A 14,208-nucleotide genomic window follows, 5' to 3' on the forward strand; every position below is an offset into this window, starting at 1 on the left:
CTCTGGGGCTTGTTTTCTTAACATGGCCTATCTCTAAGTATTTTATGCTAAAAAGTTCTTAAGCCATTTCACTACTGAAGTTGTCACTTTATTTTCTAAAGAAAGTCTTTAAATTGCCTTCATCAGCCACGGAAGAGTGAGTGCATTATTTTTTTTTTCCGATCAACGATCGCCATATGTACCTTTAAATAAAATCTTTAAACAAAATTCTTCACTTTCCCAGGTTTGTGAAGACGTTTAAAACAATTTATGAGACAAGTAAAGCAGGAAAATGTCTTAAGAAGTTTTTGGTATCAAGAAATTGATGACAGGTCTCTATTGTAGAAATAGACGATTAAGGAAACCGTGATATTGCATGATTGCTTGCAAAGTTAAATCCACGCACATGTAATGCTGCTTTTGTAAGAGTACCAATGGTGCATTTTATAAATTTATTTATTTCAACGTATTTTGATATGCACATTTTAATATCATGACAATTTTCCCCTACATATTTATACACATGTAAACCAATTTTCGGAAAATTTGTGCAAGTTAACAATTTACAAATTGTTGGCCTCCATCATTCACATTTTGGAGCTTGATATTTTCTGTTTCTGTCGATCTGACAGTCTTGGTCGTCATCCTGTCTTTCTGTTCACCTCTCACGTTTATACACTGCTCGGACTGTTCGGCGCGGATATGAGGTTTTCCTGTGGGGAGAGATCTGTTCCATAATTTGACTCCGAGGCGTCCTGTATAAAACCATGGCGGCAGTGGTTCCAGATGTTTATCGGATGAACACAGGAGATCAGTAACAATACCAATAGCACCAAATTTATCTAAAATCGTCATTTTCATATATTAGTTGGCTGGTGACGGAACAATAAAAAAAATGACTTTCAAATAATAATAATATGATTTCCACTGAATACCGAGGGACAAAAGAAAGGAAACATATATTACTAAAACAAATTCAAAAATTGATAATCTTTCGGACAAAATTAAAACATCTTCATAAAATATGATTTTCGCAGCGAATCACATTCGTACTGTATAATATATTCAATGGAATTTCTTGGTTTTTGTCCTTGAGATAACGCTACCACCTAGAAAACATATTGTCGAAACAAAAGATGACGTAAACAGGAAGCCGTCATCAGCTGTTGCAGTAGAAAGTCCGGATCAGGAAGCCGTCATCAGCTGATGCAACAGAAAGTCCAGAACAGGAAGCCATCATCAGCTGATGAAGCAGAAAGTCCGGATCAGGAAGCCGTCATCAGCTGATGCAGCAGAAAGTCCGGATCAGGTAGCCGTCATCAGCTGATGCAGCAGATAGTCCGGATCAGGACTTATAAGGGAAGGATTAAGGTCTCTGTATGAAATATGAAGATAACGAACAGTATTCAATCTCAAAAGTCCAATGAAACGATACGAATTTGAAGCGCTCAAAATTTAGAGGTGGGATCAGGTGCCATGGAGGAGTGAGCATCCCCTGCCGACCGGTCACACACGCCTTGTGCTCCTTGTCATGATCGGGAAACAAAAACCGGAAATATCCGTAGACAGTTCAATGTATAAATAATGGCCTTACACTGTATACATTGTCAAACAACAGCAATTCATTATGTGAGTTATCTCACGCATGTCTGTATTATTTCAATGGAAGCTTTCTTGTTCGTAGATTTGAATGAGGTAGTGCATAGCCTTGATTTTGATGAATTTCAACATTCCTTGAGCATTGTATTTCGAATGAAAATAATTTCTCTTTGAAAAATTACTTGATTAATTCACACACAAAAAACCTTGGATCGATATTTAATAATGGTCGCCTCATAATTGATTGCTATAAGCATTACACTGTGTAATGAAACTTTGATTGGTTGAAAATAGTAATTTACCCGTAAATCTTTAAGCAATGAAACTGAAAACATCCTTATTTTGCCCAGAGTATGTAATCAAGATTCAGATAAGGATTTTTGTATCTTTGTATTTTAAAATGAAATTGCAGGAAAATACATTACAACTGAACCAAAAAAAAAAATGAATTTCAGCTGCAATAATGCTGTTTGAATATACTTACGTAAAAGAAGTTACTTTCAAGGTGAACATGTATCAACCTCTGGAATGCAAAACCTGATAAACTAGTGAGACTGGCTACACAAAAGTGACATCCGATGTATTTTCCCAAATGTTCAATTGGAAAATGGCTGAAAACATAAAGGCGATGCAATACAATAGAGATCAAAAGGATTTTTAAAAATAATTGCAAAAACATCCAAGAATTAATACTGAAAACTGTTATTCGAGAACTATAAAGTAACACTCTTTGCATATAAATTCATTTTGTTACATTTAGTACATACATGTAATCATGTAGCACATGAAATTATGTTTTGATATTCTGGATTGTAGAAAAGGGGTCCGTGGGCCTTAAAGGTCACTTGAGTAACTGCAGCATATGTTGTCCTATACATGTATGATTTTAAACAAAAACATACTCCCCAGCCCCAACGTTGTCTCCAAGACTTTCGATAGTGAAGAATAAAAGTTTTTGAAGATGTATGCATTTTTACTATATCCTACATTTAGCTCCATTCTGTTGGGCTTGAAACCGATAGCTAAAGCCAAGAAATTCAAAATTTCAGTCGAGGGACCTTTGCTTGTCTTAAAAACTATGTACTCCGTTTGTTTCCTAAAGATGCTTGCTAGTAAAGGAGAAGATTGACAAAAGATGAAGTGCATTTTTATATATACTGCACACAGTTCCAGTTACTTTATCCTTTATAACACTATTTTTTCTAGTTGATAGGAATATATATATGTGTTTTATTAAACTATAACAGTTAATTTTCAAAGAATCTCAAAATTGAAAAATTTAAAGAAATAATTATTAGTGATAGGTAAAACATGCGAATTTCAAGAAAAAGCAGACTATAATTCATATCAAAACACAATTTACACATTTTCTTCTATTACTAATTACGTATTATATGCAAAACAGGAAGGAGCCATTACATGTATTTAGTTTATACTCAGTAGTATATTTTTATGTTATCAGATGTTATAATAGAAGCATAAAACCTAGATGTGTTTGAATGCATATTAAGAAGAAATTGAACATAAATATTACAAGGTATTAAAACTAGTGAATAATCAGGTGCATATTTCTGGTCTTCTTGGGTGTGTAACTGTCTGGTTGGTGCTATAGCTATAATTATAATGCAAAGCATCACCATATATTCAACAGGGTTTTTTTAAAAATATTTGTTAGGATCCTAGAAGAATAATACAAATGTCAGTGAAATGTGGATACATGCACTTGTAGTGTCGGGGGGGGGGGGGGGGAGCACATGACGCACATCTAAGTAAAAGGGAAATTATTCCTATCATCGAAACTAACAATTTCAACATTAGATTACTATTATTCCCTAGATTTGTCATATTTGATCATTCCAGAGAATTGTTTTTAATAGTAATTGTGAACAACGGTAATTTTACCTCAGATGAGAAATCAACAGTTTCTCTATAAAGGTGATGTTACGGAAATATCTGTTGATATAACATATCAAAGTCTACAGTTCTTTGTCCTGCATTTTTTAAACATAATAAATAAAACAATAGTGATTAGTCACTTGGAACTGTATCAAGCTATAAAGAAAAAGCTCAGTGAGAGTAACGTTTAGCAAAAATAAATTTCTAGATCTGTTACAGGAAACGATAAAATAGCTCTGGATTTGAAAAAAAAAATATTACTACATATACTTTGTGCATGAAAATACAAAACTTGATTGAAAATTTTAAAATAAATTCGAATATTTAACACCACTATCTATGATGTAAAGAGAGATGCAAGACCATTTCACTTGCACATGGTATTTATAAAATGTCTTCCAACTTATTCGATATTCAAAAGCATGCTCTGAGTACGAAAATTGTTAGATTGAGGCAGGTTACTGACAGATAAGTTAATGTTACAGAGATAATAACAACCTCGTTTAAACTCAGCATTCCGTGAAGTCTATGATCGTTATAATGACCTTGTAAGCAAATATAACCCATCATTGGTTCGTATTTTGGCTGACGCGTTTCATACCAATTGTTAGGCCTTTATTTTTGTACTTGACAAGGGAATATTCCGTCAACCTGATAAATACATAGGGCTCACGTCGGGTGTGACCGGTCGACAGTATCTGATCTTACCATCGGAATTTTCCGGGGGTCCATGTTTTATGCCCTGTTCACAGATTTGTATTGTTTGTAGGTTGTTGTTTTTTTTCAGATCGATCTCACTGTTCGTTATCTTCGCCTTTTTAATATTTTTTAGTATGTATCATTTTTCCTGCGGAATAATGTTTAGGGCAGATGCTACAAACAAATATTTTGTCAAAATTTATGAAAATAACGACTTAATTTATGTTTATTTAAGTAAAATGAATAAGATTTCATTTCTATTTCAGACTTTCTCAATCATGTCCTAAAAAGTGATAAAAATTTTATACAGATTTATAGGAGTGACGGCAAAAGGAAGAAATATGAAGAGCGTAGAAAGTCTACTATTTCTTAATACTTTAGAGATTTGAATATGCATTATATACAACCAAAATAAGCCCGAAAAAAATATACCTATCCGTGAACCCAATTATTCGTTTGTGACATATGCCCTTAAGAGTGGATATGGAATGCCACCAGTTTTTACTTACACGTGAGTTAAAAAGCTGCAGACACACACCAATACTGACACTCGCTCTATTATCTGTAGAACAAATCCAGCTATCTGTATGGTTATTGATGGAATAAATGGCAGAAGAGAGTTGAGCAAAGCTAAAGCACTTGAAAGAACCACCAGAAACAGAATTCTATGCATAGTCTGGATGCGAGGTGGACCTGAAAATGAGAATGTAAGAATTTACTTTCGGTATCAGAAGTATCTAAAATATAAAATAAGTACGTGTAATTAAAGAATATATATATATATATATATATATATATATATATATCTATATATATCTATATATATCTATCTATCTATCTAGCGCGCTAGACCGCTCGGCTATCTGGGCAAGTCAAAAAACTTGCTTTCGATGTCGATGGAATTCTCGCGGCGCTGTCCTACACTACATGGTCATTGAGAATGGAAGTGAGATACAGTTATTTGGACATTGGTTTATTAGAGGATCGTTACCAATACACGTTGTAATGAAATTTAATTTTATTTATAAAGCACATTTTACAACAACTTTTAAACTAACATAACTGCCCTAAGTGAAGAAATATTAATATAGAAAGCACAGAGAAATTCACTTTTTATAATTAGTGTAGTGTAGGACAGCGCGCTGTTCCCTGTACTGCTAGGAGACAGATTCCGCAGGTCTCGAGTTCAACCCCGGGCTGGGGCGGAAGTGGGTATCCTTATAAAAAGTGAATTTCTCTGTGCTTTCTATATTAATATTTCTTCACTTAGGGCAGTTATGTTAGTTTAAGAGTTGTTGTAAAATGTGCTTTATATATATATATATATATATATATATATATATATATATATATATATATATATATATATATATATATATATATATATATATATATATATATCTCGAAATTTTACGAGAAAAAAAATAATTAAGAAATCATAATATTCTTAGCCCTGATGAATTCATAAATTATTCTCATTGATCAGTGTTTAATTTTCCTTAGTATCTTTAGAAAAGAAAATCTGAGCAAATTCTGCACAATTAAGTGAAAAAATTATGGAACATTTGGAAATTGGGCCAAAATTGACCTCACTATGTGTTTATAAAAACTAGTTTTTCAATGAAATATAAAGTGAAAAAATAAAATTATGACTCAGTTATGGTCATATCTTGTAGGTCGTTTTGAATAATGTTACTTCAAAATCATACTTTAGACTGCTTTGTAGCAACCGCTAATGATAAAACACCGCTAAATGATATAAATAATCATTAAGTTTTGCAATTGCAATGCTTAATAACATAAATTATTGCATTAATAGTTGACATTCTCAACCGCTAATGCTAAATCGCCGCTTAATGAAAGAATTATATCATTAAGCGTTGAGAATGTCAACTATGAATGCAATAATTTATGGCATTAAGCGTTGCACTGCAACGCTTGATGGTATTTCTATCATTAAGCGCCGTTTTATCATTAGCGGTTGCTACACTGCTTTAATGAAATGAAGTTTGGCTTTATGAGTACTTTTTAAAAACTATTTTCAGTCATTTGTATTTACGTTGACGAGTTGACAATGAATGACAATTATGATTAATGGAAATAAACAAAACTCACTGTAACTTGATAATTTTTTCCAATCCAACAGATATCCCAGCACAGGGGCCACGGGTAATCCCAGCATCTTCAGACTTGAATACAGGCGAGAATACTCCGTATTTACTGTTAAAAAAACGAATAAGTATCATTACTCTGGGATTCCTTGCCATACAAATAATGTAAACAACGATTGGCCAAGGGAAGGAGTTTACTTATGGCATATTTCGTATTACAGCGTATTTCGAACTTTAATTCAGTGATTTTCATCTTAATCTATTTTTATATTTTCAACTGCTTCTCCAGAACCACTGAACCAATTCCAATGTAAATGTAATTTATGAAAACGTTTAAGGAAAAAGAAAATTTAATTTTGTTGACATGAAAAGGTTAAGTCCCTTCCTACGATGTTAAAAAAACTTCTGCGAGAACTACTGTGTAACAATTTGACCTAGAATTATATATGTACTTATCATGAGCTTTCAGAAGATGAAGACAAGAGACCCATGGGCGGCCTTGACGGTCTCTTAAGTATATACTATGAGTTTCTTAGGCTGTGAGCAATTTCGGCCCACCTGGAACTGGTCTGGACTAAACTGACAAAACTTTTACCGTTTGGATAGGACTCTATATTCATTATTAATGCAGCCTGTTACCTATAAGTTCGGGAGGAAAGAAGACAAAATACACTTAAAAAAAATTAAATACACATGTAAAAGCTTAGCTCCAACCCTGGGCATGATTCTTTGTTCCAAGAGGTATTAATTTCTTTTTCTTTTTATGCCCTCGTAATCGAAGATTAGGGGTTATATCGTTTTGCCCTGTCCGTCCGTCTGTTTGTCCGCAAAAACTTTAACCTTGCCCATAACTTTTGAATAGTTGGAGCTATGGCTTTCATATTTCACATGTGTATTTCTTGTGATAAGACCAACATATTTGATCCCTTGAATTTGGAGTTTGATCCACTTTTGCAAAAATTTACCCAACATTACTTCTGAACATTTGGTGCCAGGGCTTTCATATTTGACAGGTGTATTCATCGGGACAAGACCTTTCCATGGGTATAACTATTTTTGACCCTTTGAGCCACTTTTAAAAAACTTGCCATTATTTTTGAATAGTGAGCACTAGGGCTTTCAAATTTCACAGATATATTCCTTGTGACAAGACCTTCCTTTGGATACAAACAATTTTGACCTTTTGACCTTGGATTTGGTCTACTTTTGAAAAACTTTAACCTTCGCCATAACTTTTGAACAGTTGGTGCTAGGGCTTTTATATTTTGCATGTGTATTTCTTATGACAAGGTCTTCCCCTGCGTACCGTTAACTTTGACCCCTTGACCTTGACCTTGGAGTTTGACCCACTTTTAAAAAACATTAACCTTGACCATAACTTTTTGAATGTTTGCTGCTTGGGCTTTCATATTTACCAGGTATATCCATTGACACAGGTACTTTCTTTGGGTAACAGCATTTTTGATCTCTTGACCTTGGAGTTTGACTTACATTTGAGAAACTTTAACCTTCGCCATAAGCTGCTATACGGGGACTTCAGTGTTTCACAAACACATCTTTTTTTATGGTAGATGGCTAGCTGCTCATTATAATCATGTAAACAAAGAAAGAAAAGCCTGCTAGTTTTCAACGAGAAAATAAGATTTTTAAAGCTGTAATGTATTTCAGTACATGCATATGGTCGCCTTATCTAGCCTCAACCTGGAGCCTGAACTCTGGACCCAAGAGGCATCAATTTTACTATTTTGGTTAAGGGTCATGATATCATTGTAACCAAGCAAACATTATTATCCAGGACAAATTTACTCACCGTATGGAATCACTTTAGTGTTTAAAATATATTTATCGAATATTATTTGATAAGTTCTAAATTAACATGTAAAACCTTTTAGCTATTCGTGAAGCAATAACATAAATCAATCGAAGAGACTGAATGCCACACGTAATAACGTCTGTATACACGAATACTGTAGACTACGTAGAGATGTGATTGTTAGTTTCCCTTCTTATTTTTATTGAACTCGTCGTAAAAAGCCCTGGAATGGGTCCTTAGAGAGCAGAACAAATAAAAACATTACGACATGCAGTGAAAACGATGAGCTTTCACTGGATATTAGCGTCAGAACTATTCAACCTAAAACTATAAGTAGATTTGGGTTTTTTGGCACATCGATTGTAATTAATCAACAATTTCCTCTGTTTGGAGGATGTTTGTTCAATAAATGGCAGCATGCAACACAAACACCGCTCAAGACAGATTTTCTTTGGAAGTTGAATGATATTGTCGTAACGGCGACTAGATAATACCTCTGTCTGGCAAATTGTTAACGTCGAAATATGGGTTTTAGATTATTACTTTCCTTGTATGAAATTTCCATGCCATATTCCTTTACAATTTTTAGATCAGTGCATCAAAAGTGTTTTCAAAATTTCAAACTATTCCTTCTAAGTAAGAGTTTTTATAACCAGTTCCTTTAAAGCAAGTCTACTTTTTGTATGTCCTTTTGATTAAAAAAACAAACAAAACAAAAACAAACAAACGAACAAACAGACATAAGGAGCGTGAGGTGAATTCTTTTTTCTTAATACTTTCTCGAAATATTTTAGTACAGAAAGAAATTGATTGCTGCAATTAAAAACAAAAAAAATGATTAAGTTCATTGAGTTAATATCATAGCAATTATAGCCATACAAATTTGAGATAGATTGAAATTCTCTGAAGTCATGATATCTGTGTATGTGCAGTCTCGATGTTGAATACCCCCCCCCCCCAAAAAAAAAGGAATGTAACATTATTTACTTTGTTCTTTGTCTGCTCCCAATCTTATAAACAACAAACGAAAGTTTTCATCGTAAAGAAATTCCCTCATGTATTGGATGCCAAACCAGACCAGTGACCACCCAAACAGCGAGGAACAGGAAACGTTTCTGAATGCGGCAAAATCTTCTCTGTTTTTGGAATCTGAAATTAATGGGGGGTTTTCTTTTAAATTCTTTGATAGTTAGATCTGATTAAAAAGGATCTGGCACTTCGTTGAATACACTTTCAGTGATTATTGAATACTTTAAAAATATTAACTTTATCCTTAAACATATCCATAAATGGATTCAATTTACAGCTATAAAACATTCTCAGGTTTAAATTACTTATTCTTCTTTTTTTTACGTAAAATACTACTATAGGGAATTCTAGTCGTTACGAATTCAGAAAAAGCAAGTTCTGATACCTCTGGAATGTTTACTTTTCCCACATCCGCCATTTAACACACGATTGGTTCCGTAAGTTACCGGAAGTGGCCAGGGTATTCGACTCTTGGGTAAAAATGCTATCGTAGAAACCAAAATGGGAACGATGGCAATGGTTAAAAACATAAAGGATGTTTGTGTTCCTACGCCAAGGTCATTTGTTGCCTGGTTAAACAAAAAAGTAAACATCATTGTCTTGGAAATATGTACAGAAGTGATGAACTGAAGAAAAACAAATCTGACATAATTAACACGCTTCATATGTTTTAATAAGGATATGTAGCATTTTCAATAAGATTCAGTTCGCCTAGTTGGCTTTTTGGGTACAGTTTTGTCCTTAAAACTGTTGACTTCAATTTCAGATAATGAACATACTGCATTCAGAACCAAACCCATCAATATTTTTTTTACGAAGAGCTAACATTGTCTCACATCCAAACTATCAAAACGCAATATTCATCATGATTCTGTAAGTGAGGGAGTTTTAATTAGTTTGTTGATGCTACTTAATCGATGGCCATGAAATGAAAATGAGCAACTGGGATATTCTGGGGGCTATCAAAGGCTTAAAGATTGTTTTTGTTTCTCTTCACTCTTTTAGCATTCTCACGATAACTTGATGACACAACCAGTCATACTTATTACCGTGTATTTGATCTAGCGAAAGCAGATGCACTTTCTGTAAAAACTGATAAATGATGAATAATGTTATAGCATCTTTAACCCACTTAATTATTATGGCACCAATTTATGCAATTTACACAGAGGCATTATCTTATCCTGTTCTAAATCTTAACGTTTCATAGAAATATTTTAAGTCCGTGTTTATAATCTATGTTGTTGAAATAACAAGACTATATAAAATATCTTTACAATAAAAAATTTCCAGGAACATTGGGTAGCTTTTACAACCATAAGGGTTCTATAATGTACATTATGAGTGGTATTTACCTAGACTTTGCAGCACTGTAAAACAGATATTAAGACGATACGTCAATGATAAAAAAGCTCATATTCATAAACCATTTTCCATAATTAACTTGCAATAACAAGTCACTAACTACTTTGTTTCAGTGCTCAGAACAAGACCATGATTTTGGTCACTGAAGGAAAATCTAATTAAATTCATCCTTTAATTACCCACTACATCCCGTGATCGATGGAATCGGTGTCTGTATTCCAGAACGTTTTATAGAGTAGTTATACAATTTTTCAGTTCATATAAATCTATATTTAATGCTGAACTTCCATTGCTTAAGATGAGATTTACAAAAACAGGTTTCTATGAAACACGTGTCGCAGAAGCAACAAGCAAATTCAAAGAATTATGGTCCACCGATTTTTGTGTCTTAGTGGTTGGGATGCAATTATTTATGGCATAATGTAACTGACTTGTTTGTGTCCTTTAGATCAAAATCATGAAGTCAAAAATGATAAACCTTTCTGAAAGGCGTTGTCATAGGTAATGTACATGTAAAATATCTTCTCTCAATCAAAAGATCTTACCAATTTAAAAAAAAAATGAAAAAGACTGTAGGTTAAACTTAAGAGGTCGAGGTCAGTCAGGTCACTGAAGTCAAAAACCAGAGTAAATTCGGAAATGCCTTGAAACAGGTAATGCACATGTCAAATATAAATGTCCTATCTTCTCGCCATTCATAAGTTATCAGCAATGTTAAAATTGTTGAAAATTAGGTCAAACTTCACGGTCAGGGTCATAAGGTTAAACATAGTGCATTTGGAAAGGTCTTGCCACAGGTAATGCATATGTCAAATATGAATGCCCTATCTTCTCTCCTTCAAGAGTTAGCAGCAATGATAATTTTTTCAAAAGGAGGTCAAACTTGAACGTCAGGGCCACAGGGTCAAACATAAAAGCACTTTCGGAAATTTCTTGTCACAGGTAATGCACTTGTTAAATATGAACGTCCTTCCTTCTGTCATTCAAACGTTATTACTAATGTTAATTTTTTTTTTTTTTAGAAAATCACATCAAGCGTCACGGTCAAGGTCAAGAGGTAAAAAATCATAGTATGTTCGGAAAAGTCTTGTCATAGGTAATGCACATATGAAATATGAGTGCCCTATCTTCTCTCATTCAAAAGTAATAACCAATGATAAAATTTTACAAAAGTAGGTCAAACTTCAAGGTAACGGGGTCAAAAGCCATGGTGTAATTGTAAAGGTTTTGTCACATGTAATGTACATGTAAAATATGAACGCCCTGCCTTTTTTCTAATGAAATTTATGACCAAGGTAAAAGTAATGATAATTTTTTTGAAAAGTAGGCAAAACTTCAAGGTCAAGGTCACGGGTCAAAAATTTAGTATATTTGAAAAGGTCTTGTCACAGGTCATTTATTTGTGGAATATGAAAGTTCTATCTTTTCTCGTCCAGAAGTTATGACCAAGGTTAAAGTTTTTGTGACAGACAGAATGACAGATGGACAGATAGACAGATGAATGAGATTTAATGTCCCCTCGCTTTCGAGAAAGGATGTGTGAACACTGAACCGATTTTGTTAAAGATATAAGTATTTACCATTACTTTTTTGTATTCCAAAATAAACCTCAAGTGGTGTATTTTTTCAAGCAATATTGGTCATCTCATTATTGTCTCCCGATTTCGCGAAAGCGAGGGGACATTAAATCTCATTCGTCTGTCTGTCAGTCTGTCCGCCTGTCAGTCACAAAAACTTTAACCTTGGTCATAACTTTTGAATAAGAAAAGATAAGGCTTTCATATTACACATGTACATTACAAATGACGAGACCTTTCAAGATAAACTATGTTTTTGACCCTGTGACCTTGACCTTGAAGTTTGACCTATTTTTCAAAACTTTTAATATTAGTTTACATTTGTCATAAAATTTGAATGAGAAAAGATGGGCTTTCATATTTGACAGGTGCATTAACTTTGGCAACATGTATTCGAGCATTCTATCATTTTGACCCCTTGACATTGACCTCATGTTAGACCTCATTTTCTAAAATTTTAACTGGTGATTGTTTTTCAATGGCATTTGATAGGATGTTCATATTTGGCAAGTGCATTACCTGTGCCAAAATGTTTTCGACTGTGCTTTGATATTTGGCCCCTTGACCTGGACCTTCACGTTTAACCTAATTTTCAAAGATATTATCAGTGTTGCTAACTTTCGAAGGAGCGAAGATAGGGCATTTAAACTTGACACGTGCATTACATGTGACATGCATTTCCAAGTGTACTATGATTTTTAACCCCATGACCTTGACCTTAAAGTTTGACTTAATTTTCAAAAATTTTAACGTTGCTGATAACTTTTGATTGAGAGAAGATATGGCATTTACATTTAATATGTGCATTACCTGTTTCAAGACCTTTCCGATTGTATACTCTGGGGTTTTTAAAATGTTTTTTCACATGTGCATTACTTGTGACAAGACCTTTTGGATTGTATTATGATATTTCACCTCATTAACCTCATGACCTTGCTCTTGAAGTTTGATATAGTTTTGAGAAGCTATAATCTTTGCCATAACTGTGATTGATTCAATAATTTATGTCTCTTTTGTATGATGCACAGACAAGACAGGATACACAAACAAGAGAGTTAAAATATGGGCGACGTCCGTGCGATATGTGGAGTTTTGGGTATCACAGGCGTTCGTCATCAAAAATATTCCTTCCATTCTTACAAAGTTACTACCTTTTTATCTACAGAGTTTTACTGGTTTCATAGCGCGCTCACAATAGAGCTTGTCCTTGTATTAAATAAAAAGAGAAAATCATAAGATTGTAAGAATAAGTGTGGGGTATTTAATTTCTTCTTTTTTAACCCCTCCCCCTAATATTTCAATTTGATCATTGTTCATTATTTTCAATGTATCATGAACAAAGTCTATTCTTAAAAACCTGTAAAATCTTAATTTTCCATCTTCAAATAATATAGCCTACACGGTAGCTCATCGGTACCATGAGCGCTCGCTCCGTGATCTGAAGGTCGTGTGTTCGAATCACGGCTGCGACTGACTTAAGTCGATAAAAAATAGGTAGCAACAACTTCGCCAAGCGTTCGGCACTTTGAAGTGAAAGTTGCCGGTCCTTCGGATGAGACATTAAAGCACGAGGCGTTGGCACGATAAAGAACCCTTACTGCTCAATGGCCCTGAAAATTTGAAGCCCTTCACCGATATATTGTGACGTCTCTATATATGAGTGAAAAATTCTAAGGGGACGTAAAACAATCATATAATGTAAGTTATGTTTCAAAATTTTTCAACAATTCTCATGCAATATTTGAGGAAAAACTCAATTTTCTAAAACCTTTACCTTCATACAACCCATGATCAACGAGCAGGAGTGATATGCTCCAATAAATGTGGCCATGACAGTATATCGGTGTTCTCCGAATAAATTAGCAACCTGTAGGTTTGTGATGAGAAGAACCAGACCTGCTAGAGATACTAACACCAGGGCGGGTATCAACAGCCAAGGCGCTAGAAGTGAAAAAAAAAATTTTTAAAACTTTTTCAAGTCTCAAAACAAAAATCAACAAAATCATGCATTTTTTTTACTCTATTATTGCATTGTCTTGAAGAAAGAAAAAAGGACTAACAAGGACCAAACGGAACGTAATCTTGCATCTAGATGTGGATGAATCATGCTTGGGTCTTAAGTAATATCATACAATTTATT

General features: G+C 33.9%; 1 protein-coding gene across 1 annotated transcript in view; it reads right to left on the reverse strand.

Moving 5' to 3' along the window:
- Window positions 1–417: 417 nt before the first annotated feature.
- Window positions 418–14,208, reverse strand: part of LOC133205808 (equilibrative nucleobase transporter 1-like) — a 58,024-nt gene continuing 44,233 nt past the window's right edge. The window contains exons 4-10 of the mRNA XM_061341691.1: window positions 13,843–14,009; window positions 9,512–9,695; window positions 9,085–9,246; window positions 6,289–6,393; window positions 4,683–4,866; window positions 2,063–2,189; window positions 418–821 (exon numbers count right to left, since the gene is read on the reverse strand). Coding sequence (XP_061197675.1) covers window positions 651–821; window positions 2,063–2,189; window positions 4,683–4,866; window positions 6,289–6,393; window positions 9,085–9,246; window positions 9,512–9,695; window positions 13,843–14,009 — 1,100 coding nt within the window. The 3' untranslated portion in view covers window positions 418–650. The remainder of the gene's footprint in view (window positions 822–2,062; window positions 2,190–4,682; window positions 4,867–6,288; window positions 6,394–9,084; window positions 9,247–9,511; window positions 9,696–13,842; window positions 14,010–14,208) is intronic.

Source organism: Saccostrea echinata, unplaced genomic scaffold (assembly GCF_033153115.1).
Source record: "Saccostrea echinata isolate AGI-Se365-2 ecotype Australia unplaced genomic scaffold, CSIRO_AGI_Sech_v1 ptg000054l, whole genome shotgun sequence".
Classification (NCBI taxonomy): Eukaryota; Metazoa; Mollusca; class Bivalvia; order Ostreida; family Ostreidae; genus Saccostrea; species Saccostrea echinata.